General features: G+C 43.3%; 1 protein-coding gene across 1 annotated transcript in view; it reads left to right on the top strand.

Moving 5' to 3' along the window:
- MOB2 (MOB kinase activator 2) overlaps nt 1–27,447 on the top strand; it is a 114,711-nt gene extending 87,264 nt beyond the window's left edge. The window contains exons 2-5 of the mRNA XM_084263994.1: nt 16,698–16,858; nt 18,065–18,158; nt 24,488–24,612; nt 26,109–27,447. Of these exons, the coding sequence (XP_084120120.1) occupies nt 16,698–16,858; nt 18,065–18,158; nt 24,488–24,612; nt 26,109–26,419 (691 nt within the window). The 3' untranslated portion in view covers nt 26,420–27,447. The remainder of the gene's footprint in view (nt 1–16,697; nt 16,859–18,064; nt 18,159–24,487; nt 24,613–26,108) is intronic.
- The last annotated feature ends 305 nt before the right edge of the window (nt 27,448–27,752 follow it).

The raw sequence follows: 27,752 nt of genomic DNA, 5'->3' as shown, positions 1-27,752 counted from the left end.
TTGTGCTGGTGGGTGTTCTCCAGTGTGCACAGACAGCAAAGGGTCTTCTGCACTCGCAGTGCTCTGCTGGAGGTTCAGTCCTGCTGTGAGCTGTCACATACTTCTGTCAAAGCCATGTAACAACCTGGTCTCCTCCTGAAGCTCAGGACTTGATGCAGTGTCTCACTAGCAGTCCAGTGAGCCACGCAGTGCTCCATTTCTTTGGGATAGCTGTCCGTTTGTTCACCTGCATTCCCAGGTGCTGTACTTAGGACAGTTGGTGAACCATGCACAATATGTTACCAGTGAAAGAGTCCACGTCCTTCTCCAGAAGGATTTTCAACATTGAGCTGTATTTTGATTACGTGTTCTACATCCTCTGAATGTAGAGGGGGAGCTAGGGGGAGAGGACTGTTAAAATTCAGTATGCTGACATAGTCTTGTAAGGTGTCTCCAGAGCTAGTATAGGAAGAGCACCTGTCCCAAGGCTTAACAGCATTTTCTGTTTTAATCTTTTTTTCTGAAGGTCCCTCCTGGACACTTCAAGAAGAATCATTTTGATTGTAATCTTCAATTTCTGAAATAATTCATCCTTCTTTTATCTTGTTTCCTTGGTATGCATCTGTTTCCATTACAGGATTTGCTCCAGATCCTAGCTGCCTGGAATATGATTTCAGTTTGTACATGTGCAAAGAATGATCACGCAACATTCATCCTTTTGGGAGCTGACTGCAGTTCCTGGTTTGCCTCTCTGCTTCCTGGGTTGCTCACTTTCCTGGTGCTGTTCTTATAGAGAAATGATTTGTTTCACACTCAGTTTATATCTTCTGTTACCTGGTATCTCAAACCAACTGTGCACCCCAAGGTCTTTACCAAGTAGGTTTATAGGGGGAAAAAAAAGCTCTGTAGAGGAGCTTTTTCTCTTCTTGACGACCTTTGCTGAAGAGTGTTAGAGATGGGGTCTCCCACTGGTTGTTGCCCTGTCTCCAAGAAGGCTAAGACAAAATCTATCTGTTCCCCTGTTTTACATCTCTCTCCGTGACTGCACCAGAACTGAGTTTGCCTAAGTGTTCTTTTGTTGAGAGGGATTTTCTAATCCTTTTTCTTAATCCCTGGTTCTGTGGGGTTCAACAGAATCTTAACTAAGACTTCAGCAAATTGCTGTTAGGGAAAATATGGTGTTTTTCTTTTAAAAGCTGGATGTATGGATTAACCCTTCTTCCAGCTTTCTGAAGAAGAAAGCACATCCTTGGAGTTAATGGAGTCCATTAATACTGGAGCAAGGTTGATTTGAACTTGACAGAAAATGTGGCTCTGTTCATTTTGTAAGTTAATTTCTGTCTGGTACCGAAAAAAGTCTGGAAGTCCTTTTGCTCACACAGCAGGACTGGTGGTAGCAGATGCTCCCCAGGTGAAAGGAACACTCTGTGGATGTCTGTGTAATTCCTTTTATTTTTAAAAAGGAAGCATCAGCAGTGAGTGCAGCTGCCCTCGAAAAAGTGGATAGTGGTAGAATATTAAAACTCTTAGTACAGTTTAATACCTGAATAAAATAATCCTGGCACACCATACAAAGCACGTCTAGTTAATGAAGAAAGAAAGCTTTGGCTTCTTCATGGTGATCTGTGAAATTCACTCACAGGAGAGGTGATATTAGGTGCCCTTGGTAGCTCCACTCACACTCCAGACACCAGATCTGCTTTGCGGTCCAGTGGGACCACAAATCCCAGAGTCTAAACACCAGAGCTTTGCAGGGATCAGTGCTGACAATCGGCATGATGTGTTTGGAAAGGAAATTGTGATGAACTAGGTTTTGCTGGTTCTTTGTAATGCAAAGCCCTCAGTTCTGGTGTGACCACTGTATTTCTTCAGAACAAACCTGTGCAGATTAAAAATAAAGCCTGGGGTCTTGTGCCCACTGTCTGTGCAGGACAGAGGGGAAACCATATTTTGTCTCAACAGATATATTTATTTTTCTGTTGCTTTTTAGCACATAAGGTGTTTTTGTTTTTCATGTCTCAGTAGGTTAAAAAGTTGTGTTTGGTTTTGTTTTTTTAATCCAGACATTTATTAGTCAAGCTAACTAATCTGTTAAGTGCTTTCAGTTACAAGCTTTTTGAGAAGGTTTCCTCTTGATTTTTGAAGTAGACTTAATTACTGAGAAGTAACTGGATCACCCAACACTTGCAGTAAACTACTGCCTTGAGGAAGACCTCTTCACTGGTTAGGGAACACCTTTCATTTCTTTGCAGTGAAACTAGTAGCACAGCTACGTCCGATGGCTCTGCAAAGCCAGCCTCAGCTGTCGGCTCCTGCCAGAACTGACACAGGGCTTCCCAGGCGAGCCATGAGGCTGCCATTGAGGAGCCTGCAGCCATCCCTTGTTTTCAGGTGTGATGTTGGGTTGCAAACGCTAGTGTGAAAACATGGCTCCACATCGTGCTTTGAGGAGGAATCTGAGATGTTGGTCTCTGCCATCTGATTAACTGCAAATCCACATGAACAGCTAAAGATCCTGCTGCTTGTCATTTGCACGCGCGGCCACGGGACAGGAACGCGTTCAGCACACCACCGTGCATCTCATTTTAATACTTATTTTTTAAAATTACTAGTCTTCCTTAACCAATTTCTTGGCTGTCCTTTCAGCATTTAATTAAAGGAATGAATTTGTATTTCAGCAAGCCCTTGGAGGTAATGCTGTGAGTTGGAATGTATCTATGTTTTGGGGTTTTTCTGATTGCTAATGGATCAGTACGTGTCGGTAAAGGTGCCCCTTAAGCTTTTCGATCTCCCTTGGTGTGTTCTGAAAAGTAATAAATTAGGGTTGGGAATCACTGCTGTCCCACAAGCTAATTAACAGTGGCTGATCTAACTGTACCAGTAATTAAACTATTATCCACACTATTTTTTTTCAATTACTCATTCAAACATTCTTTACTTTGACCCATGATTCCATAGAGTTTGTAATTTAAATAGGTTTTTCTTCTGGTGTGCAGAAAGCAAAACATGAATGTGCTGTTTTCTAGGAAATACTGAAGCAGCTGTATTGCTACAGATGACAAAACTGAACAAAGAGCATTGCATCACTCTGTCGCAAAGTTTAAAAATTAACCACATGGTGAGAGTAGTGAATATTTTGTACATATCATTTGTTAATGAAAGCTACCTAATTAAGATAATAATTTGATCCCTTTTATCTCCATGTCTTACCCCATGAGGAGACACAATCTGTGCCTTCTAACTATGGATCTCAGGTTTGGTTTATTTTCAACAAGATGGATCATACTAAGACTGAATGGCACCATTTCTCATCACACAATCTGACTTACGGCATGCCAGGAGAGGTGGTCTTCAAAGCTGCCACTGAAAGACCTGACCCTGACCCATGGTCGTGTCTAGTAAATAAATATCCTTCCTAATTAAAATGCTGTAGTTAATTTAAAGTGTAAGAGATGAGTTTGTGGGGCTGGATACAGTGAGTGAAAATGTCAGGTGGGGCTGCTTCTTCACGCGGGTATTACGTTGCCCGACCTGTTCAATAACCGATGACTGGGTAGGTAATTGAGTTCCTCACAGCGGTGTGTCTCAGTGCAACAAGATGCACATGTGTGTGCTAGTGCAGATGCTTTAAAAGTGTGTTTGCAGGTGCAGGCATGCAAAATTGCTTATGAATACTGAAAGCAACTTATTTTTCTCATGCTATGTATCTGATGGAGTTTATATTGCTTACTGAAGTTCCTACAAAAAGGCCAAGATGTTTGAAGTAGCTTTTTTGTTACCCACGTTTCTGTGTACGCTCTCAGTTCTGGTGTGCCCTAGTACTTCCTGTCCTATTAAATCATGCATTTTAGATATAAGCCAGACCAGTTTTATGTGAAGGATTCAGCTGTTGACATTCCACCTGCTGCGTGATTATGTACAAATGATGTTTTCAAAGGTGGAGTTGTAGTAGCAAGGCAGGTGACGAATTTATTTTCACTTTTTTCTCCCCAACAAAAGTAAGTAACTTAACCTACCAATGCAAGACACTTTTTGTGCCTAATTAGTTGTAGTTTGCCCAGTCCTGTCCTGCCAGAAGTAAAAAAGACAGTCCTTTACTGTTTCTTGCCTCTGGGGACCTGAGGAGAGAGACACCAACCATGGCTGAGCTCAGCTGCAAGCTGACATGTTGCACCACGTTGAAAAATTGCTACCTATTGAGAGCACAGACTCTGGGAGTGAGTGTTCTCATTAACTGTTTGGGGGCTGTCATGCAGCCCATGTTGCCTTCTTTCATACTGCAGGGTATCATCATAAAATAAACCTTAAAACATTTTTTTGGTAGTGTTTTAAAAATTGACAATTGTAAAATACAGATTAGGAGTACACTGGATGTTATGTGTACTCGTCCTCCAAAATGTGGTGTGCGGGTAAGGTGATGAGCTTGACCTGCATATCTAACATATTTCCTTTATTGCAGGTTTTCTTTTTAGGCTGCAGTAGCATTTAAAACTCGTTGGTTTTGTTAGATAAATGCTTTTCATTGTACAAAGTGAGCTTGCAAGGCAAAAGGCAGCGAGGAAACTCAAACACTTTTTAGAGAGACAAACCTGTCTGCAGCCTGGTAGTCTTTGCGCAGAGGAGACTGTCTGCGTTTGTGTATCTTGGGCTGTATAGCAAGAAGTCTGACTGCTGAAGCCAGGTTGCCATGGTGAAGTAATTCCCAGCAATTAAAGCATAGTTCTATCCTGAAAAGCAACTCTGTGCAAGCTAGGTTGTGAAATCCCACATTTATGAGGCCATGAGGTTTCCAAATCAAATTTGCTTGGTTTAGAAATAAAAAGATAGCTTTGCAATCTGCCAGCTCTGCAAACTTCATACGGGCTGGAAGATAACAAGCAGCGTATTCATGTTCGGTGGGTTGTGTGCTCCCTCCCTCCCAGCAGAGGTGGACCCAAGTGTATTTCTGCATGTGCTCTTCTAGAAAGTAACAGAGCTGCATCAGAAGAACCAGCATGAGCAGTTGCTGTCAGAACTTGAATTTAATCAGGATGCAGAAAACAAAGTAATGCTTAAGTGTGTTCCAATAGAAGATTACAGGGTAATAAATCACCGCTGAAGCTGTTATACTGAATATGTCTGAAAACACACAGGGAATAGATACGTTAATTAAGAAGCTGGTGTGGTTTTACTAGAGTACAATTATATTTTCTTTCAATCTGCGTAGTCTAAAAACCTTGAAAGAGAGAGATGAACTTTTTTGTTAATTTCGTTCTTTTTAGCTTTTCCTAGTTCTTTGCAAGCAGGTTTTTTTGGCCTCCAGAATTTTTAAATCGTGTGTTGGAAAACCCCCACTGTTCTGAGTATTAACAACAAACCTGGGAGGCCTATTCTTACCTTCCCCTTCCCCTGGTGTGAAACAGGTATCTAAATCTTGGTGCATTTCGCTTGTTCTCATGGGTCTGTAACATGGGAGATCTCCCCAGAGCAGCATCTGTAACAGCACCGGGCTCGCTATCTCTGCCATTCTCTGCTCTCAGTTGAGACCCACTTTTCTACTTCTCATGAGTGTTTTAATTAAAAAGAAATTTAAGGTATACTATAGATCTCTGAACTGAGATGTTTTCCAATCTAGAGAAAAAATTATTTATCTCCACTGACCTTAAAAGATCCATAGGGAGCCAATTCAGATATAAACATTTGCATATGTCCCCCTCTACTCTGCCCTCGTGAGGCCCCATCTGGAGTACTGTGTCCAGATCTGGGGCCCCCAGTACAAGAAAGATGTAGAACTGTTGGAGAGGGTCCAGAGGAGGGCCACGAGGATGATTAGAGGGCTGGAGCATGTCCCCTACAAGGAGAGGCTGAGGGAGCTGGGCTTGTTCAGCCTGAAGAAGAGAAGGCTGCTGGGGGAGCTCATTGCAGCCTTCCAGTACCTGAAGGGAGCATACAAACAGGAGGGGAATCAACTTTTTAAAAGGGTAGACAATGGCAGGACAAGGGGGAATGGATTAAAACTAAAGGAGGAAAGGTTTAAATTACATCTTAGGGGGAAGTTCTTTACAGAGACAGTGGTGAGGTGCTGGACCAGCAGTGGGTGCCCCGTCCTGGAGGTGTTCAAGGCCAGGTTGGATGGGGCCCTGGGCAACCTTGTGTAGATCCAGGCCTGGAGGTTGGTGTCCCTGCCTGTGGCAATGGGGTTGGAATTCTATGATCCTTAGGGTCCCTTCCAACTCAGACCATTCTATGATTCTGTGATATGCAGATATCTGTGGCTAGGGGAAACAAATCCTGTTCATGCTGTCTAGTTGCAGTACAGGGATATATTTAGCAATGGAGGGTGATGAGGAAGTATTTCTGTTTGCTAGAATACAAATGATGTTTTTCCTCTTAAGGGAGGCAAGGATACAGGAGCATCTTTATCTTGGTGCTGTGTATGGGCCGTATGTGATCGGAGTGACCCTGGGGACTAAAATGAGCTGCGTATTAATGAGACAAACCCCAGAACACAGAACTCCAGCCTGTACTTTCAGCTGAGGGACTGATGAATGGCTGGGCAGAGACACCCTGGAGAGTTAGCATGGTTTGGCCTCTCCTGTCTCTTTGTGCTCAGCCAGGGTCTGTTCTGAGTACTGTTCTAGGGGAGGAGGAATTGCAGGCAGGGGAGAATATACTATGAGACACCTTCTCAAGCAGAGATTTGCCCTCTTTCTGCTCAGCTTTGGGCTTCCTTTGTCAGACAGCCAGAGTTTGCCTACAATTGGAGACTTAAAAACAAGCCCAAGAACTCCCTGTCACAGGAGTTGGGTGCCTGTGATGCAGTGTTCTACTGTATGGTTTCTTCAAATTAACTGTTGCAGCACTGTGAATCTATGACCTACTGAATCTCTCTTACTACAGACTTAATTTGGGTCCATGTAGAGCTCTTGAAAATAAACATTAGGAAATACTTATGCCCTTTTTCTTTCCTAATCCTGGAATTGTGGTAAATAGTTTAGGAAAAGAATCTTGCTAAAGCTTCATGTTGGCACCTCCTGTTTTGGATATGAGGGCTTTTTGGCACGAAGGTAAAGGAGAACATTTCAAAACGAAGCACAGCAGGGTGGATTTGCATGAGTAAGGTAATTTTCTTTTTTCTAATAATGAATGGTTCCCTTTAAATTGCATCACTGGCTCCTAGTCAATAATCTATGTCTTCCCTCTGACATAGCTTCCCTCATGTTGCTAGGGCTCTGTTGTCCACTCAGCCCCTCCCAAGTGTGTTCACTGGAGGGGAATCTGGACCAGTGCAAGGATTATACACTTGGGAGAGCATCCCCAAAGGCATCAGAGAGGCTGGATACCTCCTCTTGGTCGAGGGGAGGAGTTCTGGCAGGTGTGCCCAGAGAAGAAAGGAAACTCCAGTCCATCATGTTTTACCACAAGAATGCACTCTGGGTGTTTTTGTGGCATTAACTGAGCTGCTCACGTGCCTGGCCTTGCCTCTGCAGCCCTTCTTACCAGAGCTGCACTGAAGAGCTGATGGGGGGAACCTGAGCAGAAGAGAAGGAGCTGCAGTAGTACCTGGACACTGGCAACTACCTGGGAGTTTCAGCACTACTTTGAAAGGCAGTTGATATGCAGCTGACGTACCACTATTGGCAAACACTGAGCTAGTGCTGGGAGGTGACACACAAGGGAAGAGAGAAGGAGGAAGAGTAGAATCACAGAATAATTTAGGTTGGTAAAGACCCTTAAGATCATTAAGTCCCAACCATTAACCTAGCACTGCCAAGTTCACCACTAAACCATGTCCCTAAGCACCACATCTGCACAGCTTTTAAATACCTCCAGGGATGGTGACTCAACCACTTCCCTGGGCAGCCTGTTCCAGTGCTGACAATCCTTTTTGTGAAGAAATTTTTCCTAATATCCAATCTAAACCTCCCCTGGCACAACTTGAGGCCATTTCCTTTCGTTTTACCACTTGTTACCTGGGAAAAGAGCCTCACACCCGCTTTACTACAACCTCCTTTTCCTCATCCTCCTTTTCACCAGGCTGAACAACCCCAGTTCCCTCAGGTGCTCCTCACAGGACTTGTTCTCAAGACCACTGACTAGTAGGTGGGTGGGGGGGGTCCTACAAAAGGCCCAGTATACCAGAGGCATACCATGTGCAGGTGCCCCATGTTCTCCTTGCTTTGCCAGCAGCACCAGCTGGAACTCCGTTTGGCCCTGCAGAATGTTTTGGGCTTTCTGTTGAGGAGCAACATTATGAAATAACATTATGGCACTTGTCATCCTTAACATGCCTGCCATGCCTTGGCACCGACTGTTTACAGCAGAGCATCCGGAGGCCAAGCAAAGATTCCCTTTTAAGGCAAAGAGCCACTCTGAGAATCCTGAAGAAAAAGTTTCCCTGGCATGTAGGGTACATTCTTTTTTCCTCCTCCTCTTAAACAAACTATTAGTAACTTTTAAAAACAGAACAAAAATGAGAAGCAGGGCCAGAAATGCTGCCAAAGACATTTTATTCTGCGCAGCCCCCTTAGACCTGTGCAGCAGCCGAGCCCTGGAGCTAACCCAGGGCAGGAAAGGGGAAGAATGAAGTTGGGGTCAGCAGGGTCTGTCAGAGACCTGGGGCGAGAAGAAATAGCAGTGGAGACTCTCTTAAAAAGCTTAGTCTCCTTCCCTTCCCCAGGCCCTGGAGAAAGTCTGACCACAGCAATCTTTGAAGAATGGTACTGTGTGCTGTGCAGGGATTTGAGCTTGCTTTCCAGTACATTACAGAGCTCCCCTTCCCAGGTTGATGTTCTCCTCTTTCCCAGTCCTGAACACGGATATGTACATCCAGGATTTGTGCTCAGGGTGTGCCGCCAGACAGCATTTTCAGCTGAAGACTTAGCAGTGATCTGGGTTAAAACAGGACATGGGATTGTAGAAATACCTCCAGACAGCTACTAATCTTGCACAATTTTAAAGAGAGAAATACAATTATTGTCCCTTGCTTTTTCTCAAAGGAAGGGCAACTCTACTGATGTTCAGTGAAATTTATTTCCCCTTTTCTTGCTTGTTACACAAAGATGATTTTGTGTACAAAAAAGTGATTTTAAGATGCCTGTCTCACCTCTAAGCTTCCAGTTGTACTTAACTGAGAAGAAAAGACCATGGGCTGCAGGGGTAGGAAATGGGACAGCCTTCAAGAGTTTGTTCTTGTCCTGTGAAAACTGGTGTGACCTGCTGCTTCACTGCTCGTGGTGGGAGTTTGTCACTAGGACTCATAAATATTAGCTCATAAAGCTATTTCCTTCCTGCTGTGAATAGGTTCAGGGCTCCCATACTTACACAGAACATTTCTTACCAGAAATTAACTGGCAACTTCTTTCCAGTAAAGTCACGCAGAAAAAGCAGAAAGGTAACAAGTACATCTGCAAGCAGCTAAACTGCTTTTCCATACAAAGCTGTAGCCTTCTGTGGATGGCTAAAATCTTGGGGTTTTCCCCCTCCTCAAAGGGAGTAGGTTAGAGAGAGCTTGCATATGAAAATGTTTTACCTTAACGTGTTTTATTCCCTCTTCTGTTCTACTGACTTCCCATTTGACTCCTTACCCAAAGAAGGGAAGCTAAAATGAAAATATCCAGTATACTTTTATTTTGAATTATAAAACCTTTTTCACTGGAAAATATAAACCCATGAAAGTGTTCATAAAGATTGGCCTAAAAAACTTTAAAAGTTGGCTTACTGCCTCTCTAATTCTGTCTTGGCTTATGTTTTAAGAAGCTAACCCCCATCCTCAGATTACCAAGAAAGTAGGTTTTGGCAGGAGTACTTCACTCTGTAATACTTCATCAGTGGAGGATATTTTAAAACATGACACTTGAAAAAGAAAGGAGAAAGTTACAGGGTGAAAATCAAAGGCCAAGACAGTTTGATATATCCGGTAGTTTGGTAGTGTAGAGGTACACCTGGGTGAGTTGGAATATGGTGTTCCTGGTGGAGACTGTAAGTGTTCCACATAAGTGTTCTAGCTGGGAAGGTACTGTTTCAAACCCAAAATTTTCCAAATTGTGAACTATACAACTTACAAAGTGCAAGCTAGGTTACTTGAAAATAACCCCCAAAACCTCAAGTGACTGTTAAAATATCCCTTGATAATACCTCTGTAGGCATCTTATTTTTTTGATCTTCCTTAAAATAGATTTTCCTTTCTGTGCTGCTCCTGCATGCACTGCTTTTGCTCTCCTCTCACCAACCAACACTGACTGAACACATCACAGCTGGATTGTCACACTTGAGGTGTGCTCTCCTTTAGATTTGCTTGGGATTGCTAGGATTATATTGGTTAACCTCAGGTAAGAAATAGGGACAGTTGCTAAAAAAATTAAAATAATTATTAATCACAAATCAAGCATCTTTGTCCTGTAAGGTTTATAGTCTGGGGCGTTTTTCATCCCCTCAGATGGCTTGTGAGTTTTGTTTGCAAACAGGGAGGCAGATTGGCCATGTAAGGCCTGTTGGACCTGTTCTGTCAATTTTCAAATGGAAATCAGTGTGTTTGAGACTTGCTTGGAACTTGAAACTGGTGTGTGATCCGGAGGGCACAAAGTGACTGGGGCTTTGCCTGCAGCTTTCCCCTCACAACTAGAGGGGTTTTTAATAAACTTTTAAACTGTCTAAAGTTACTCTCAGATTTGGTACTAGAACCACTTCAATACGCCACATAAAAGCCAACAAAGCCACTGATTACGTGTATTTAAAAAAAGAAGAAATAAACAGCCACTCACCCTGAGAGAGTAGTCAGTTGGGTGTGAAGGGTGGGAGATGGCGACTGAACCACCGTTGTGTCACCTTGCAGAGGTTTCAGATGCGATGTAAGGAACTGCACAGCTTGCTGGAGACGGCAAGAAATTCTTAGAGCTGTGCTGGTTCCCCCTGGAAAAAAGGAATCCTGAATTGGAAGAGGTTGCTTCGCGTGTGCTTCTTTCCAAGCAAAGCAGATCAGTTCTAACTGAAGCACATCTTTAGTGTTTGTACCATGAATAAACGTTGAACCATACAGCCAGTTTCTGCCATGAAATGAGAAAAGTATTTTCTTCATATGGTTTGAAAACTAAATTAATACCTGGATGATGCTTTGAAGATGCTCCAAAGTGTGGGGTTTTTTTAAACTGAGAAACTACTGGGCATCTGCTCAAGAAGGAAATGAGACGAGAGAGAGAGAGATTAGAGGAGTATCTTTATTAACTGAGATGGGATAAGAAAACAGGCTGGGAAATGGGCAGTTTTACTCAACCTTAACAAAGCAGTTAGCCCAGCACAAAAAAAAAATCATCACAGCTCAGTGGGCCAGTCACTCAGTGGAGTGTCTTATGCGTCTCTTTCTCCAGTGAGATGCAGGCAAACTTCCAGCTGCTGTGTTTTCTCAGCTGAACACAAGGCTGAGTGTGGAAGCCCTGCTAGAAACGTTAGGGAATGCACTGTCTCTTGCTGGATGGAGGCAGTTTGCTGAACCCTCTTCGAAGACTTTAGATGAGTGACTTTTCTGCTGCCATCTCCTGTCAGTTTTCATCCCAGGGTGCTCAGGGAGCTGGCTGATGTCATTGCAAGACCTCTCTCAGAGTGGCCAGAGGAGGGCAATGAGGGTGGAAGGGTCTGGACTGGAAGTCTTATGAGGATGGGCTGAAGTCCCTTGGTTTGTTCAGCCTGGAGAAAAGGAGACTGAAGAAAGACTACATCACGGTCTCTGGTTTCCTGACAAGGGGGAGCGAAGGAGCAGGTGCTGATCTCCTCTCTTTGGTGACCAGTGATAGAACCCGAGGGAACAGCCTGAAGCTGCAACGGGAGAGATTCAGGTTGGATATTAGGAAGAGTCTTTTTACTGAGAGGGTGGTTGGGCACTGGCACAGGCTCCCCAGGGAAGTGGTCACAGCACTGAGCTCACGAAGTGTCTGGACGACACACGCAGTCCCATGCTTTGACTTGGCTGGCCCTGTGTGGAGCCAGGAGTTGGACTTGATGATCCTTATGGGTCCTTTCCAACTCAGGATATTCTGTGATTCTCCTCTCTGAAACATACTCATGGATATGACTTGGCCTGTGGCATCATATTCAATTGAGTGCCTAAACCCACCAAACACAAACCTATCCTGGGAGTTATCTGAAGAATTAGTTTGTGCTCTGGTTTGCTTGTCAATAAAAACTGCTGAGTGCTATCTCCTTGAGCTCCCTAAAGATGCCTCTTTCCTTAATTAGTAGTTAAGCGTTGATAGCAAGGTTTTGGTCTAACCGCCTTGCAGACCTTCACCAAACTGTGGTGTAACTGTAATTCCTCCAGCTGCTTTGGATATGCAGTTGATCTGACATGGACGGTTGAGACTCATTTAGCAGAATTCTGTTATAATTTAAAGAAAAGCACAGACAAATGTGCATCAGGACTCTTGGTTTACTTTAGGGGTGCCTGTTGCAGTGTTTTTAAAGTTTTCCAGTGAATAATCACCTACAGGTGACGGATTTCAGTTTCTCCTGGACAGAGCAGTAAAGACTGTAATTGTCACTGTTCCTTTCGTCGAAAGCAGGCTGCAGGAGCTGTTGCTGACTGTGCTGCTTTATGCTCACTGTCTTCACTTATAAGGCTGTTCTTGGACACCTTAAAAATGACTATGTGCAGTTTTTCATGTTTGTGTACTTTAAACATAAGATTGAAAATTGAGGAAGGTGTCTTGAATGTGAACAGCTCACAGCAACAGACATAACAGATGCTTCGTCTTGCTGTGTGTGTGGAGCTGGTTCCAGGTAGATGCCGTTTTCTTACAAAGTCTTCGAAACAACAGTTGACTTGGAGGTAGGACGTAGGGGAGAGCAGAAGGAAGGAAGCTGACTTCTAAACTTTATGCTGTGTTAATTCTGGTGCTGTGTTAATTCTGTTAATTGTGAATGTGTGAGCTTTGGGGTTTCCAGAGTACAGAACTGTTACTTGTTCATTCTTCACATGCAACCATGTTTCTAAAACTGTTTTCTCCGTACTTCTCCATCTTCCAGCTTTGCAAGTCTGTAAAAGAAACTGCTTTAGTATTGACAGTTTCTAAACTAAAGCCACAGTTCTACAGTCTAGGCTGAGTGAGTTTCTGCCCAGGTGAGGGAAGATGCGTGGTCCAGTTTAAATCTTTACATTTTTAAGACTCTAATGTCTTTAAAAAAAAAACACCAAAAAAAGTTTGCATGTGCACATTTGGGCCATGTAGGTTCTCAACTGCACTGTATGCAGGCTTCAGTGGTGTGAAGAAACCCTTTGATATCGGTGATTATGGGCATGTTGCAGTGATGATACCCATCAGTCACTTTCTTTTTAAAAACCAAGCCAAGGCTTTTGGAAAGGGGCTGAACACGAGGTCCTGCAGGAAGCTTATGTTTGAAATGCTCCAGGTCCAGCAAGAGCCAGTCGTGGAAAGTTTTACACAGCCTATTGAAAAGATGCAAAGTGGCTGCATGTGCTTACCTAACAGAAAACTGACATTTGTGTGGAAACAAAGGGGTTCGGTTCTTATAGAAGGACAATGTATAGCCGTTTGCATGAGCAAACTTGTGAAATAATATTTAGTGTTGATCTTTCGTTTCTTGAAGTGATGAGAAGATGCTGACGTGAGAATGAGGTCTGCAGTGGAAGGCTTGCCTCAGCTTTGTATGTGTGGCTTCCTTCTGTGGTTTCCCTCCAAAGCCTGGCTCTGTGACAGACTGTCTTTGACCTCTTTGTCTCTCCCCTCCTCCTTCTCTCAGAGGGCTGCTCAGAAGACTCCTCTTAGCTGACGTGGCACAGCCCTAACCTGAGGCCCTTGGTTTAGGTATGCCGAAGTAAAGCAAAGATGCAAACTCTGTTCTATCCAAACTGCTTCTCACTGATAACTTTTCTCCCCCAGATGTTGTCAGTGTGGTTTGTCAAACTAGTCTCTGAAGTTGAAGGTATTTTCTGTACGATTGTTCCTGGAACTGTAATTTTCTTTAAAAAAAAAAAAAATCAATTTACCCTTGAATGCCTGAACTGTGTGTGTCGTGTTACTCCCTGCCCCCCCCCCCAACACAAAACCCACTAAACCAAACCAGCTGAAAAACCCTCTGCAGACTACCTTCTGAATACATCCTAGGATCGTCTGTCTGAGGCCCGGCAGGTATGACGGCGCTGTCTGGGGCATGCCAGGCCTGGTTTCAGCAGCGTAGGAGTAAGGTAGCCTGTGCTGGGAATTTAACAAATCAGTGGCCTGGAGCTCAGGGCCAAGTGCATATTTTCAACTGGATTTATGCTGTTGACTGTCAGGGTAAGGTTGTTTCAAGTCTTAACATGGTATTCCTGCAGAAGGAAGAGGTCAAACATGTTGCTTCATCTGCTGTAAAGTCAGGTTACATGCTATCAGACGAGACTGTTCTTTTATGCCATTATATTCTCCTTGAATATAATCTCAAATGCTGTGAAAATCTCAAGTCTCAGGCTGAAGCATATATTAAGGATAACTTTCATAGCTCATTTAAATCTCTTTAAGGCTCTCTCTTATCTGTAGCTTATTTGTACATGGTGCAGTTCAAACGACATCTAGCAAATGTAAGGGTTTTGAGATAAGAATTGGTAGCTGACAACCTGGAGCTGTTGGTCTAACCGAGCAACCCCTCTGTATTAAGAGCTTTGTGCTGAGGAACATCTGACTTTGCATGCCCTAAAACGTCCTTTTGTGGTGCAGCTATGAGAATTAGTCTGGGTTGCTTCCTTAAATAAATGTAAGGGACAAATCTTGCAGGCTTCATTTGAATTGGAATGCACTGCTGTGGGAAAAGGAGATGGCAGGGAATGCGCCAGAGTATCTGTGTGCTAAATTCATCTTCACGTATACTGGCTTTAGTTTGTTCTCATACTGTATGTATATTCTTTTTAAAGATGTTCTCTCTCAGAGGTGTCCTCTCTCTAACCACAAAACCCACCTTTCTCATTAACATACGGCAATAAAGCGTGATGATCTTTTCCCTACCAGAAACCTCACACAGCGCTTTCTGCACACCTCTGGTTTGTAAATACATCGTGAGGGTCGAAGTGTATGTTGTGCTGCTGTCACTAAGTTTTCCTTGATTCTTTTCCTCAGTGATGTTCTTCCTGAGGCCTTAATGTCCTCTAGTCTTAATTTACTGGTTAGAGAGAAGTATGACGCGACTCAGTCTAAGTTCAGGAAAGTAAACGGCGGCAGTGACCTGATGGTAGTAAGTTATGGTGTTCCTTTCTCATGGCAGGCAAATCTTGGTGTCTGCTTACTGCAATGCTGATGATGTAGGCAATGAGTCATTCTGAAGATGGGTTTGATGAACAGATCAGTAAAGGGCCCATAAAGAGAGAAATCCAAATAATCATACTTTCTTTAGGGAGAGCACTGACATTTCAAACACTGTCCCAGCAAAAATGTGCATCCCATCCTCACAGTAAAAATCAAGCCTGCATGTAGCTCAGACAGAGGCAGGACTGGAAAATTATGACAAGTGTGTTGAGCCAGAACACAGGGTCAGTTTCCTTTCGGTGGTATCTAGATGAGATGTAAACTTAATGCAGTCATCTGCGAAGGTGAACCTCTCCTGGTTTTACAGATCCTTAAAAATTTCTTTCATGAAGAAAACCTGATATTAAAAAATCCTGACGTCTCCTCTTTGTAGTCACACGATAGTGCACAGCAAGTCTTGCCTTACTGCACTTGTCCCTCACCGTTACACAGGTCTCTGGTAACGTGGACCTTTTAGCTGTAGAAAACAGTTAAAACTATGGACAGATAGCTGTTTGACCTCATAGCCTAAGACACCAAAGTGTTGACCCGTTGTCCTTCCTCAGCCACTGTCCAAGCCCCCAGCCCAAGAATACAGGTTGGGTTGAGGGTCTAGTTTGAGGATGTTAAAAATGAAGTGGGAGGGAAACTCCTAGTGACTAACAAACAGTTTAGAAATGGAACATGAAAAGTCAGAGTATGCTATGGAGATAATTTCATTTTATGGAATGTGGTTTGTCTGCTTTTGTAAATCCAAGTGGAAGGTTATTTCATAATGCATTGGATTTTAGAGGATTTCCAGAAAAAAAAAGGTCTCCGATCGTTGTCTCAAGTATCTTGTGAGTTGGGACAGCAGGTGTTCTTTGTAGTTACCAGTGCTTCGCATGTTGGCTTCCAGGAGGCTTCTGGTGTCTCAGAGAATGTAGGGCTGGAGGAGTGAGGAGTCTCTAGCTCTGAATGAGCAGTGCCAGCACACTGTGCAGAAAGAACATGTTTCCAACTGAGACCTGTCCTCTTGGAGCAGCCTGCCTTTACTATCCCTCACACGCCCATTGTGCAGGTGACAGTTAACTGACCTATGCAGCAGGCTGTTGGGATACTGGCATTAGAGTGGTCCTTCAGGCACAGGGCCGTTCTGCTCTCATGTCTGTTCAGAGGCGTGAAGGGAGACTGTCACTCTCCCAAAGGTTCGCAGTCTAGACTGACAAAAGGGCAAGGGAGATGGAACAGCTCACTCAAGCTTCTTCATGCCATTCAGTGCTTCCAATGTTCCTTGAAAAAAAGTGGCTGAGTTCAAATACACTTTTAAAGAAAATATCTTTTGCTTTAATAAAATAAGGTAAGGGGAGGGAAGGCAGGAGGAGCAGTGTAAACACACATATAGAAGTTGGGGTAAAGCAGTTTGCCCCAGGTTTCTGTAGCAGTTCATCAACAGAAAAAGTGTAACCTCTCTTCTCTTTTTTCATCTTGCAGGAAGTCCAAGGGAAAGCCAAATGGTAAAAAGCCAGCACCGGAAGAGAAGAAGCTTTACCTAGAGCCGGAATACACAAAATCCAGAATTACTGACTTTGAATTTAAGGAGCTAGTGATGTTACCACGAGAAATAGACCTCAACGAGTGGCTAGCCAGCAACAGTGAGTATTCTGATGGTACAACTCTGAGCTTGCTGTCCACACCCAAGAATTCACTTGCTCATTCATGCACTCAGAGTGCATTCAGTCCTTCTGTTTCTTTTTACTTTTTTTCAGTACTTAGAACACTCAGTGACTATTTATGCTTATTGCATAATGCATCTCATTTTACCTTGAATAGTAATTAAACTGTCTTACATATAAACCAACCATGCTCAGCAGCCTGGAAGCCTTGATGCGTTTCCTCCTTCCAACTCCCTCACTGTGGCACTGAGGACAGTCAAGTTTTTGATGCTTTTTTGAGGACCATCCCATTCTGTCTGCCCCCTTGCTAAGCCTCGCTGGCTCAGCATGTTTCCGACCCAAGCTATTGGTCTTCCAGAAGCATTTTGAAAAATGGTAGCTTATTAAGACTTATATGTAAAGCAACTTATGCTTAAAGCCAGAAGTTTTGAAGTTTTTTCCTTCGATTTCTTCTCCCTGCTCCTTCCAAGGTTTGGGGAATTAGTGTGAATGTGACTGACTGCCGTGACTGAATGCTGTACGAGTGCATCTCAGTTCTGATTTACAATACTTGGTCTGCCCGTCCTAACCTGCAGCTGTGACCCAGCCTTGTTTACATTTCCAATAGTATGTCCTAGTAGTAAGAAACTACTTTAAACTCCACACTAGTAAAGTCTATAGAGACTCGCCAAGAAAAAAATGAGGTGCCCCCTGAGGAGTGGCAAGATGTAAGATTATCTCAGGAGATTTTTAAAAGTGGAGGTGTACCAGTTTTCATGCTGTTTTGGTTTTTGGTCTTTGGTTTTTTTAAGGAGGTATGTTATGTGGACTATTAATGCTGATTTCCAGCCATGGTGCATTTTAAGTATGACTTGAAAGAATTGTTTGCCTTCAGCTTGGAGTATCCTGCTGTAAAGGTGAGGCTGATGACAGAGACACTTTCCAGTCTTGCTGCTTAGTGAGTAATAAGAGCTGATGCATCATGGTGCTTTCATCTTAAATCAAAACAAGAGCTTTCATTCTGTGAACCTCTTTGTTTTGCAGTTCATCATTAGACTCATTTAGCTAAATCATGTTTAAATTTGTATGCAAGCTCAAGACTCTGAGGTCACTTTACTTGCTCTATTTAAATAATTGTCTGGAGGATAAACCAGTGTTTGAAAGTATTTTACTTCTGAATTTCTTTCCTTTGTGTTTATTTTTCAGCAACAACTTTCTTTCATCACATCAACTTACAGTATAGTACAATCTCAGAATTCTGTACAGGAGAGTCGTGTCAGACCATGGCAGTGTGCAATACGTAAGTCGATACATACAATTGCAAGGCTTCTGTGAAGTCTTCAGAGCTGCTTGGGGGAGAATATTGGTATGAGATGGCTTTGGGCAAGTGTTTTACAGCAGATCTCTACTTAGTGAGAATGTGCAGCTGTACATCCTCTTCTCTCCCCTCAGCAGTGAAGGGTGGTGGAAATCTGGTGGAGGACTAGAAGGACGAGAATCTTCGACTGTTCTGAGCTGGTTTTATAAGGTCAGATCAGAGAGGCAGATTACCCTGTGGGTAGCTGTGGGGGGAAGAAGAGCAAGGCAAAAATGTCCTTACTGGTGCTGGGATGCCATAGAAGGCCTAGGAGGATAAAGGAATTGCAAAAACCTCAGAGGGTGCTTTTGATAGCTGGAATGCTGACAGAGCACCAGGCTGCTGACGGATAACCTCTAGTCTGACGTGAGCCACTGGCTTTCTGCCCGAGCCCCTGGGCACAGAGGACACAAGCAGCAGCTTTGCAAAGAGTAAGGAAAATGTTTTGGTTTGGCACTTTCCCCCTGTAGGACTTGGTAGACTTTTTTAACATTGACTAGCTGTCACTTATGAAAGAAAGCTTTGTAGTTTTACTGTACGTGGTGAATATAAGAAAAAGTTACCATAAACTCCTGCTCTTGATTAGCACAGTCCAACATGATGGAATATGAGATCCAGTCAAGTATGAATAAGCCTGTTGTGTTGTGGTTTTTTTCTCCAGCACATGTGTTGATAGTCCTTTTCTTCCCTCCTCTTGCATTTCCTGGGGTTAATTTAGTTGAGATGGGTTTTAAAGCAGCAGACTGAGCAGTTAATGTTACAGTACATCAAACAAACATCCCAGGGAATGTATGTAGCAGAACCAGAGCGATGCATTGTATCTCTGACAATAATTACATAGTGCTTAGAAAGGAATCCTTGCTTATTGCACTGGGCTGTCTTCTACACATGAAATCAGTATCAGGGGCTTCCTTTGAGAGCGCTCTGAAGAATGCAAGGCACATGGAGGGTATTTTTGCATGTAGAAGTTGGAGAGGTAACTGTTGGTAGAGAATTAAAGGCCAGACTTTGAAAGTAGGCTGGAACAGAAAGTAATAAATCTCTCCTGAACCCAGATTTTATCAAACAGGAGACAGCATGTCTCTAAATGAGAAATGGTGATCAGTAAGATGAGTGTTTTGTTGACTCTTGCTCCCAAGGTTTCTCGTGTTTTAATTCCCAGTGTAGCACTGGCAGTCCAAGAGACTGAGTTTAACCATTTAGCCACTTGGCTGATGCAGGACGGTGGCTAAAAGGAGGAGGTGGTAGGGAACCTATGGAAGTGTTGCTCCATTCTGCTCTAGTGAGTATTAAACATGAGTTCTCTGTAAGGAGTTTATGCTGCAGAATAAGAAAGGAAGTGCCTGTAGGCAGCTCCAGCTGCAGTCTGTTTTCAGTGACGAGGACTGATAGCAGAATGTTCCTGTCCTTTGTTTTGAAAAACTGAAAATTTGCACTATCACTGTTTGGGAATAACAGGAAGCATGCCTACACTGGGGTGAAACACTTGAAGCAGCTGGTGTTTAGCTCCATCATAACAACTTCAGTATCTTCATGTACTTCGGGGCAGGTGACTGATTCATGTTTGCAAGCTGTGTGCTGCATGTTCCATTCTTCTGTCCAGTGTGTGGGTCTGTGAAAAAGGCCCACTGGTGAGATCACCTGCCTGCCCTCCTCGGGCATAACCGCATTCTGCAAATATCTCCAGTGACAATTTTCAATAATCCTTTTGCTCCTAACGCTTCCCTTTTGTAAGAGAGATGCCTAAGTGGAACACACAGAACCACCTCATAGGTGTTCATTGGTTAGATCCAATTATGACTATGACAAAGCCGTATGTCGCTTCTCCACACACCCTCTTTTTTTAATTCTTTAAACTTACCATAATGAAGTAAGGTAAGGACACACTTGTTGTGTTGGAGGAACAGCAGCTTACATGATTTGTTGTGCCTCTGACCCGTCTCCAGTGTCACCTAAGCATTAGAGTCAATGGCTGCTTAACTGTGATGGACACTTCTGTGGCTGTGATCTGTTTGTTCAGGTACTTAGGAATAAACTAGCATCTACCTCTATTAGATTGCCACCGAACTGCAGTACCTGGAATAAGGGTGCAGTGTGCCAGTTTTTTTAGTGCTGATTTCTTAAATAGTTTGGTATGTGGGTCATGTCCTGTTCCTTTTGTTTGGAACACACCATTCTGGTGGTACCTGAGGCAGGCTTTGTTGTATTTACAGTTGAGATGTTGAAGCAACTGTTGAGAAGAGGCTGCTTGTAAAGTTACTTTGCATTCAAATGCTCTTCAAATACTCAGTCCTAAGTTTACAGCATTTGCAGGCAAAATAAAAGCCAGTGGCAGTTATAAATGGTTGAGGTAAGGTTTTAACATCTCAGAGAAGCTCCAACCAACTGACAAACTGCAGACAGATGCAGCTTTCAGCCCTCTGTCAGATACATGAGATGTCACGGCCATCTGCACACAGTGAGGAAGGGAATTTCTGCTTAGGGTCAATAAGAGGCATCTGACCAAAATTTTGTCTCCTTGTAGAACAGGCATTTGCTGGTGAGGTGGGATAATGCTGAGAGCAATATCAGCATGACCAGTTATCTTCAAAATTTAATAAGGCTGGCATGACTGTAACTTTAGAAATTCCTTGATTTTCTCATTAATATGTTTATCACTTTCTGTAAAGCAGGTACTATATTTTTTCAGCAGTGTTTACTGTTTAGATTTAGTGTGCTTTATAGCTTCTTATAACACATACTAGCTTTAAAGAACCGTGAGCTGGAAAGTGTTTTTCTAGCTGATGTTTGGGCAAAACTTCTCAGAGGTGCTAAAGTGAAGGGAGTAACTACGAGCCTATGAAAATGCTGTTTATGAGGCTGAAAGAACAAAATTCCTGAGGCAGAAGTCAAGGATGAATACAAACTTCTAGGCAGCCCACAGACAAGACTGAAAGGTTTCAGTTCATTTCAGTGAAATCCCTTAATTGATAATTCTTTATCACTCATTTTTTATAATTTTGCAATCTCCTTTCTCATGCCACACCCTTAGTATCTCTGCATATGGAGGGTAGTTCCTTCTCAAAATCTTAACTCAAACTTGCATGGTTTGCATTGTCTTGTACTTTGTAAATTCCCTGGGCTGTATGCCTCTTCATGATGGCACCTTTCTCTTCTTTTTTTTCCCCAATCTAACTACCAAACCATCAAAGCTATTCCGAATTGCTGGCAAGTGCTATATTACTGTCCTTGCATTTGATAGAATTTGCTATCCTGCTTTCTTCATAGCCCAGCTTTTTGGTATTTCTAGCAGGACTGTCTGTCCTTCCTTTCCAGATATCATCCCCACAGCGTTTACCTTTCCCTCCCTCCAGCGGCTTTTCTTACATTCTGCTCTGCATTGGCTTCTCTGTGATCAACACAAACCCTGAATGTTTTAGAGGAGAAGAGATAAAATATGTGCATATATTAAGATGCAGCACTGTGACTTCATATGTGTTCTTTGCATCATAAGGTTTTCTCTGTTAAACCCATATCCATTTCTCCTGGGCTTTAGACTGGAGCTGTAAACCCCTCCTGCTGTCTGTATTGGGGAAGTTTAAATCAGCCAAAATTTCAGATAGGAAATAAAATAATAAAAATCTGTATCATGTGAGGACTTCTTTGAAAAGTGCCTCGAAGTGTCATCTTGTCCTTTCTGCTTCACATCCATTGCCTAATATGGGCTGGTACTGTCACAGTGCCAGGGGTAGAATGCAGTCAGGCTTCTGTGCCCAGCCGAGCGCTCCGGTGGCCCCAGCCTGCTTCCTATCTTGTTAGCAGAGATAACGCCGGCATGGGTGGGAGCTGCGGGCCAGGTGTGAGGTCAGGGGCTCCTCTCTTCCTTCACAGCCTGTGACCAGTCTGTTCACAGCACTTGAAACATGAGGAAGACACATGATTCTAATCAACAGGACCATCCTTGTGGTTATCCCTTCAACGAGTCTTCTTTCTAATTCCTATTTTGCATACTTAGGCTAATTTTCAGGGAAACGCCAAAGGTGTGCAACGGGGTGTTACAGCAGATTTACTCACTTACATTCTCAGCTAAGTGAACTTGTACAGTTGCCAAACCGTTTCTTTTAACTAAAATCCAATTATCCAGATTCATTTTTCTGCCTAAGGGCAACTCTAAACTATGCTTTCTGTCTTGCAGTTGAGGATTTCTGCAGCGTTAGAAAACTGCTGAGGTGCAGCCAGGCCAGTCTGCTGCTCTTGGCGACAAGCATTGTCTTAAGACCCAAAATAAGTCGAAGTTGCCTAGAATTGTCTTGCTCCAGTTTACTGCAGGACTGGACAAGTGAGGTGGCTTGTGTTTGTGCACTGCCTTGTGTAATTCCTTGTATGTGGTTTGTATAAAGGAAGTAAGCAGTGATGAAGAACAGTCTACGCCTAAGGGCCCAAATGCTGGTTTTGATGCCTGGCATAGCTCTACAAAGCGCTTCTAACTCGGGCTGGTCTCATCCACTTGCTCACCTTTTTATGCCCTTTTGCAGTCTATCCTGCGCTCTAGCAAATGACAGTGACCAAGCACCACATGCTGAAAATGAGCTGAAAGAAAAATTCTAAACCTTCTAGTGTCTGCAGAACTGCTTTTCAGTTAGTCGCCTTCCCTCTCTTAAAGTCTGAACTACTCCACTTAAGTTCTGCAGCTTCCTCTTGTTTTTATATGGCTTTGAGCATGAACAGTGTCGTTAGTGTCTTCACCTCACCACCCTCAGGTCCCTGAAGAATCTTTTGGAGCCCTGGAAACACATTGTAAATGAAAAATTTTCATTTCCTACTTAACATTTTTCATTAGTTGCTTCAAACTGTTCTGCTGGCCATTAAACATAAAACTTAATTTCCCAAATGCATGTATAGATCCTTCCAGTTCAATGCAGTTTAGTCCTCTTTAATTTTCATCTGCAGTGCCCCCCCCCCAATAATTTAAAGAAAACCTGTCCAAAAGTGGCAAAGTGTCACACTGAAGTGATATTTTGTCAGGGTTACAGTGAGGCTTGTTTAGTGATTGGTGTGAACAATGTCAGGTAACAGATCATTAGCCAGAAGCAGAGTTGAACAGACAGGCAAAAAAATGGTACCCCACTTTATGGGCTCTTGGGTTGGGTGAGGTCTCTTTCTAGCTTCCAACCCTGATACTCAGACAGCTTCCAACCTTGCCTTCACAGCTATGCTGTGTTCTGGGAAGACCAACACAATGGACTTCTTACCAGTCCCATAATAACACAGCTGTGCCTGGAGCTTAGACTGTTTGAAGGAAGAGTTCAGGAACTCGAAACTCGAACTCAAGACACCTTTAATGTGACATAGGTTAACAACAACAACAACAAAAATATGTTTCACTGAATTCCTTATCTGTAAAACTGTGCGCCTGATGTGATGGGTAGCTGCTCCTGCTAACAGAGAGAGGTGCTTTACTTAACCATGACTTCAAAAAAGGAACAAACCTTCAGTGCTTTTGTAGCCTTCAGATTCCTTGGTCAGGCGAGGGGTGGTTGCAGTTAATCTGGATGATCTTGACTAAATGATTGAATTACAGTTGCTCTTTGAAACGCTGGGCAAATATGCTCATGTCTCCTATTCCTTAAGATCTAATAGGATCATTCTCTGGTCAGAGAGTTAAACGTAAATTCAGATGTTCTGTGAGGCTCTAACCAAAGGAGCAGAGTTATAGGGCACATGGGTAGGAATGTGCAGGAGGGTCCTGAAAATTTACCAGGCTGGATTTTGGAACTGGATTTGTACCACTGAAAGACACTGCCAGTAGTGTAAAGCACCGGCTGGAAATAGCTGGTGTTTTGGAGCCACCTCCCGTCTGTTTAGTAATATTGCAGTACAAGGCTAATGCCTGTTTTCTGATGTTAAGCAACTGAGGATCAGCAATTTATCACTGTGCTTAAAAATAGATATATGGGGTTTTCCTGTATGGTTCTGTAGACTGTAAGAAAACTCTCAGTGTGTCATAGATAGGGAATCGTCTCTGCCTCAGGAGAGCTCCTCTTCACAGAGACTTGTCAGCAGGCTTTCTGTGCTTTGTACCTACTAAATTGGTAGGGAGAAACAAAATTGGCCAAATAGAAAATGAAGGGGTTTGATGTGGAGAGATACCCTGATGTGCCTTCTGTAGCAGCTGTGATGTAGCTTGGCAGTGTTTTAGCTGTTACTTTATAACATTAAGACACTAAGCCTCGTAGAGGAGTTGAGTGAGGAACCAAGGTGTAATATGGTGACGCTGTCCATTCTCTCCACAGACAGTACTACTGGTATGATGAGCGGGGAAAGAAGATCAAGTGCACTGCTCCTCAGTACGTTGACTTTGTCATGAGCTCCGTGCAGAAACTAGTGACGGATGAGGACGTCTTTCCAACGAAATACGGTATGTCTGCTTGCAGGCAGGTGCTGCCTGTGGCTCTGTGCAGGTACCACAGCTAAGGTGGAAGTGGGCATTCAGTTTATGTGTTAACAGCAGACAGCTTGCTCACTGGTTTCTTTCATGTTTGGGATTTTTTTTTAAAGGGAGATTTTAAGCTTGGTTCTTTCTTGCAGTAAGAAATACTTGCTCTGTTGGTGTACAAACCGGGGTGAAAGGCTCACAATCCTGTCCCATGGCTTGTATTGTATCATTGGTACACTTTTTTCTTCAAGCATTTTGAGATCTTACATCCTGTATTCAGAAAGGATAAAAATTTGAAAACTGTCAGCATGCATGTGTTCAAAAGAGCCTGCTGCTAGTAAAATTGAACTGCTTCTTGTTCTACTATTTCCTCTAGTGCCCTGATGCATTAAGGTTTCATTAAGATTGGTTTCCCAGCAATGTGGTTTCCCTCTTCCTTGCCCAACCAAGCCTTGTCTTATAGCTTGTTTGCAGTCTCCCTTCCCTTTCAAAGATGAAATGCTTTTTTTTTAAGACTTGAAAAGCAATAGGAAAGTAACTTTCACTCAGATTTGTAAAAAGATTGCTACATGCAATGCCTTTGGTTAAAAGGGAAAAAATAAAATAAAATAGAGGCCTGAAGTTATGGTAGATGGGCTTAATCATGACTAAAAGCAGCAGGTCTCTTGAGCCCCCTCAGCAGATGACTGGGGAGTTAGGACATTGCAGCATAGCAAAGGTTAAGCTAGTAGCCTTTGCTTACAAGCATCTTGATGTGGAAGAGGCAGTGTCTCGTAAGCCAGTGGTCTGTCCATGTGGCCAAGGGCACTTCAGACCAGTAACACGATCTGCATCGTGCATCACATGCAGGATGACAGGTGTTGCTTTTCTGCTTGCCTCAGTTTCTCTTTCAGTGTTACCAAAGAGTTGTCCAATAATCATCTTTTACCGTGAGGGTACAGTACTGCTCCAGCAAGCACAATGTCAGTGGCTCCCAGCAGAAGGCACCTGGGACTTCCTTCCACTGTTTTTCCCATTTGATAAAATTTCCACAGTGAAATGAGGGAAGTCGGTATTGTAGCCGATCAAACTGCTGCACACTACCAAGGCCTGTGTACTTTAGCTTCCATTTCAGGCTCTGTGCAGTGGCATCCCAAGCATTGGGTTTTTCCAGGGTAAAAATTGGCTACTCCTGGCAAAACTAGGTAAGGACCCAGCCTGTAACAAAAAAAATGTTGGTTTTAAAGAATGATTACACTCACTTCCTGATTTTTGAAGCCTTCAAAACTACAACTTAATTTCAAATGAAAATGCTTAAAACCTCCTTAGAGTCTTCCCTGAATTCCTGTAAAAAGAATAAGAGGAGCGGATGATACAGGGCCTACAGGTTGTTTGCTGGGTCAGCTGCTCCTACCCACAGCTCAACCCAAACAAATGCTGCAGAGGGGCTGAAGGGGAGCAGCTGGAGCTATCATGGTCTTTCTCTATCTTCCTTTCAGGCAAGGAATTCCCAAACTCGTTTGAGTCCCTAGTGAAGAAGATCTGCAAGTACCTGTTCCACGTGCTGGCCCATATCTACTCCTCACACTTTAAGGAGACTTTGGCACTGGAGCTGCACGGACATTTAAACACACTCTACACACACTTTATCCTATTCATCAGGGAGTTCAACCTCGTGGACCCTAAAGAGACCACCATCATGGACGACCTCACAGAGGTCCTCTGCAGCAGCAGTGGCAGCAGCAGTAACGGGAGCGGCAACGGGAGCAGCAACAGTGCAGGGGCACAGAACCACGTGAAAGAGAGATGAGCCCTCCTACTGCATCAAAACTAACATTAAAAACAATATTATATATTCTGTATGTATGTGTATGTATACATTCAGCTATACATACAGACATATAGAGCAAAGAAAGCTGAAAGAACTCATGCTGCCACCCCAGGACGTGTAGTCGTATGGGACTGTATGGAGCTTTGGTTTAACGCGACACCTGGCGAGAAGTTGCACCAATTTTATTTTATTTTCTGTCCACTCCTTTTACCTGTCCAGATGGATGATGAGTGCTGGTTTTAGAGAAGAGCCAAGCTTGAGCGCGGGGCCACTCTTGATTTCTATTTTTATTTTTTGGTTGGGTTTTTTGTTTGGTTGGTTTTTTGTTTTTCTTTCTTTGGTCTTGAGTGCAAGCCCTATGTCTTTCTAGGATGGTGGTCCTGCCATTTAAAAAAAAAAAATCTCTATTATAAGAAGTGACTTTTACTTTGAAGTGGCTTAAAGTGCAGGTTGGTTTGGGGTTTGGGTTTTTTTAGGGGGGAGGGTGGGGGTGGTAGAGGTGGATTTTTGGTTTGGTTTTACATAGAATGCCCCTTACCCTGCCAAAAACTCCTCAGTTGGGTGCATCTTGCCCTTTGTTAACGTGGAAGGGGACGAAACTCCGGGCTTGACTAGAGTAGCAACTAGGGGCTTGCTACGTGCTGCAAGTGGTCACGATTCTCCAGTTGTCCCTGTTAACCTGGTCACAACATGTGAACGTGCGAGAGGATCCACAAGCCTTTCTGCTTACTGCTCCTACAACATATATACTCTTTTCTCTGCTCCCCTGCCTCCTCTTTTCCCAGGCACACCTCTACAGATAAAAAGAGTGAGATCACTGGAGTCCAAAACCCATGCGCAAAAGCCGCCACCATTTGCTTCCCACTGAACAGAGGCCCAAGGAGGGGGGGAGGAGGGTACATTGAGTCAGTCACCGCCTGTGCTAGAAAGATGGCTGTTGGCATAAAATTATATTGTTGGCTTATTTTAGTTCATCTGTTCTATAATAATAAAAACAAATCTATCAGCCATAAGCTTTGGTTTTGTGTTTGCAGCGTCAAAAGCCAGTGGACTCCACCCCTACAGCTTCTCTTGCACCTTAGATGCTGTTAGCCTGCTGTCAACCGGGTTTGTAAGAAATGGTCTGTCTTCCAGCTTGTAATCTTACATTTATAATCAATGCCTTGCTGTCTCTGGTAGTGTTCTAGGAACCTCCTCCCCAGGTACTCTGAAGGGAAGCAACACTTGGAATGGAGCAAGTTTCCTGTTTTTATATACTTAAATTCTGCAAATACAGTGGGTTCCTGGATATTTTGTAGCAAATAGTGTGTCA

The sequence above is a fragment of the Gallinula chloropus genome, assembly GCF_964237585.1.
Source record: "Gallinula chloropus genome assembly, chromosome: 4".
NCBI classification, from domain to species: Eukaryota; Metazoa; Chordata; class Aves; order Gruiformes; family Rallidae; genus Gallinula; species Gallinula chloropus.
Note: the sequence above shows the minus strand (reverse complement) of the source record. Positions and strands in the feature narration are given on the sequence as shown.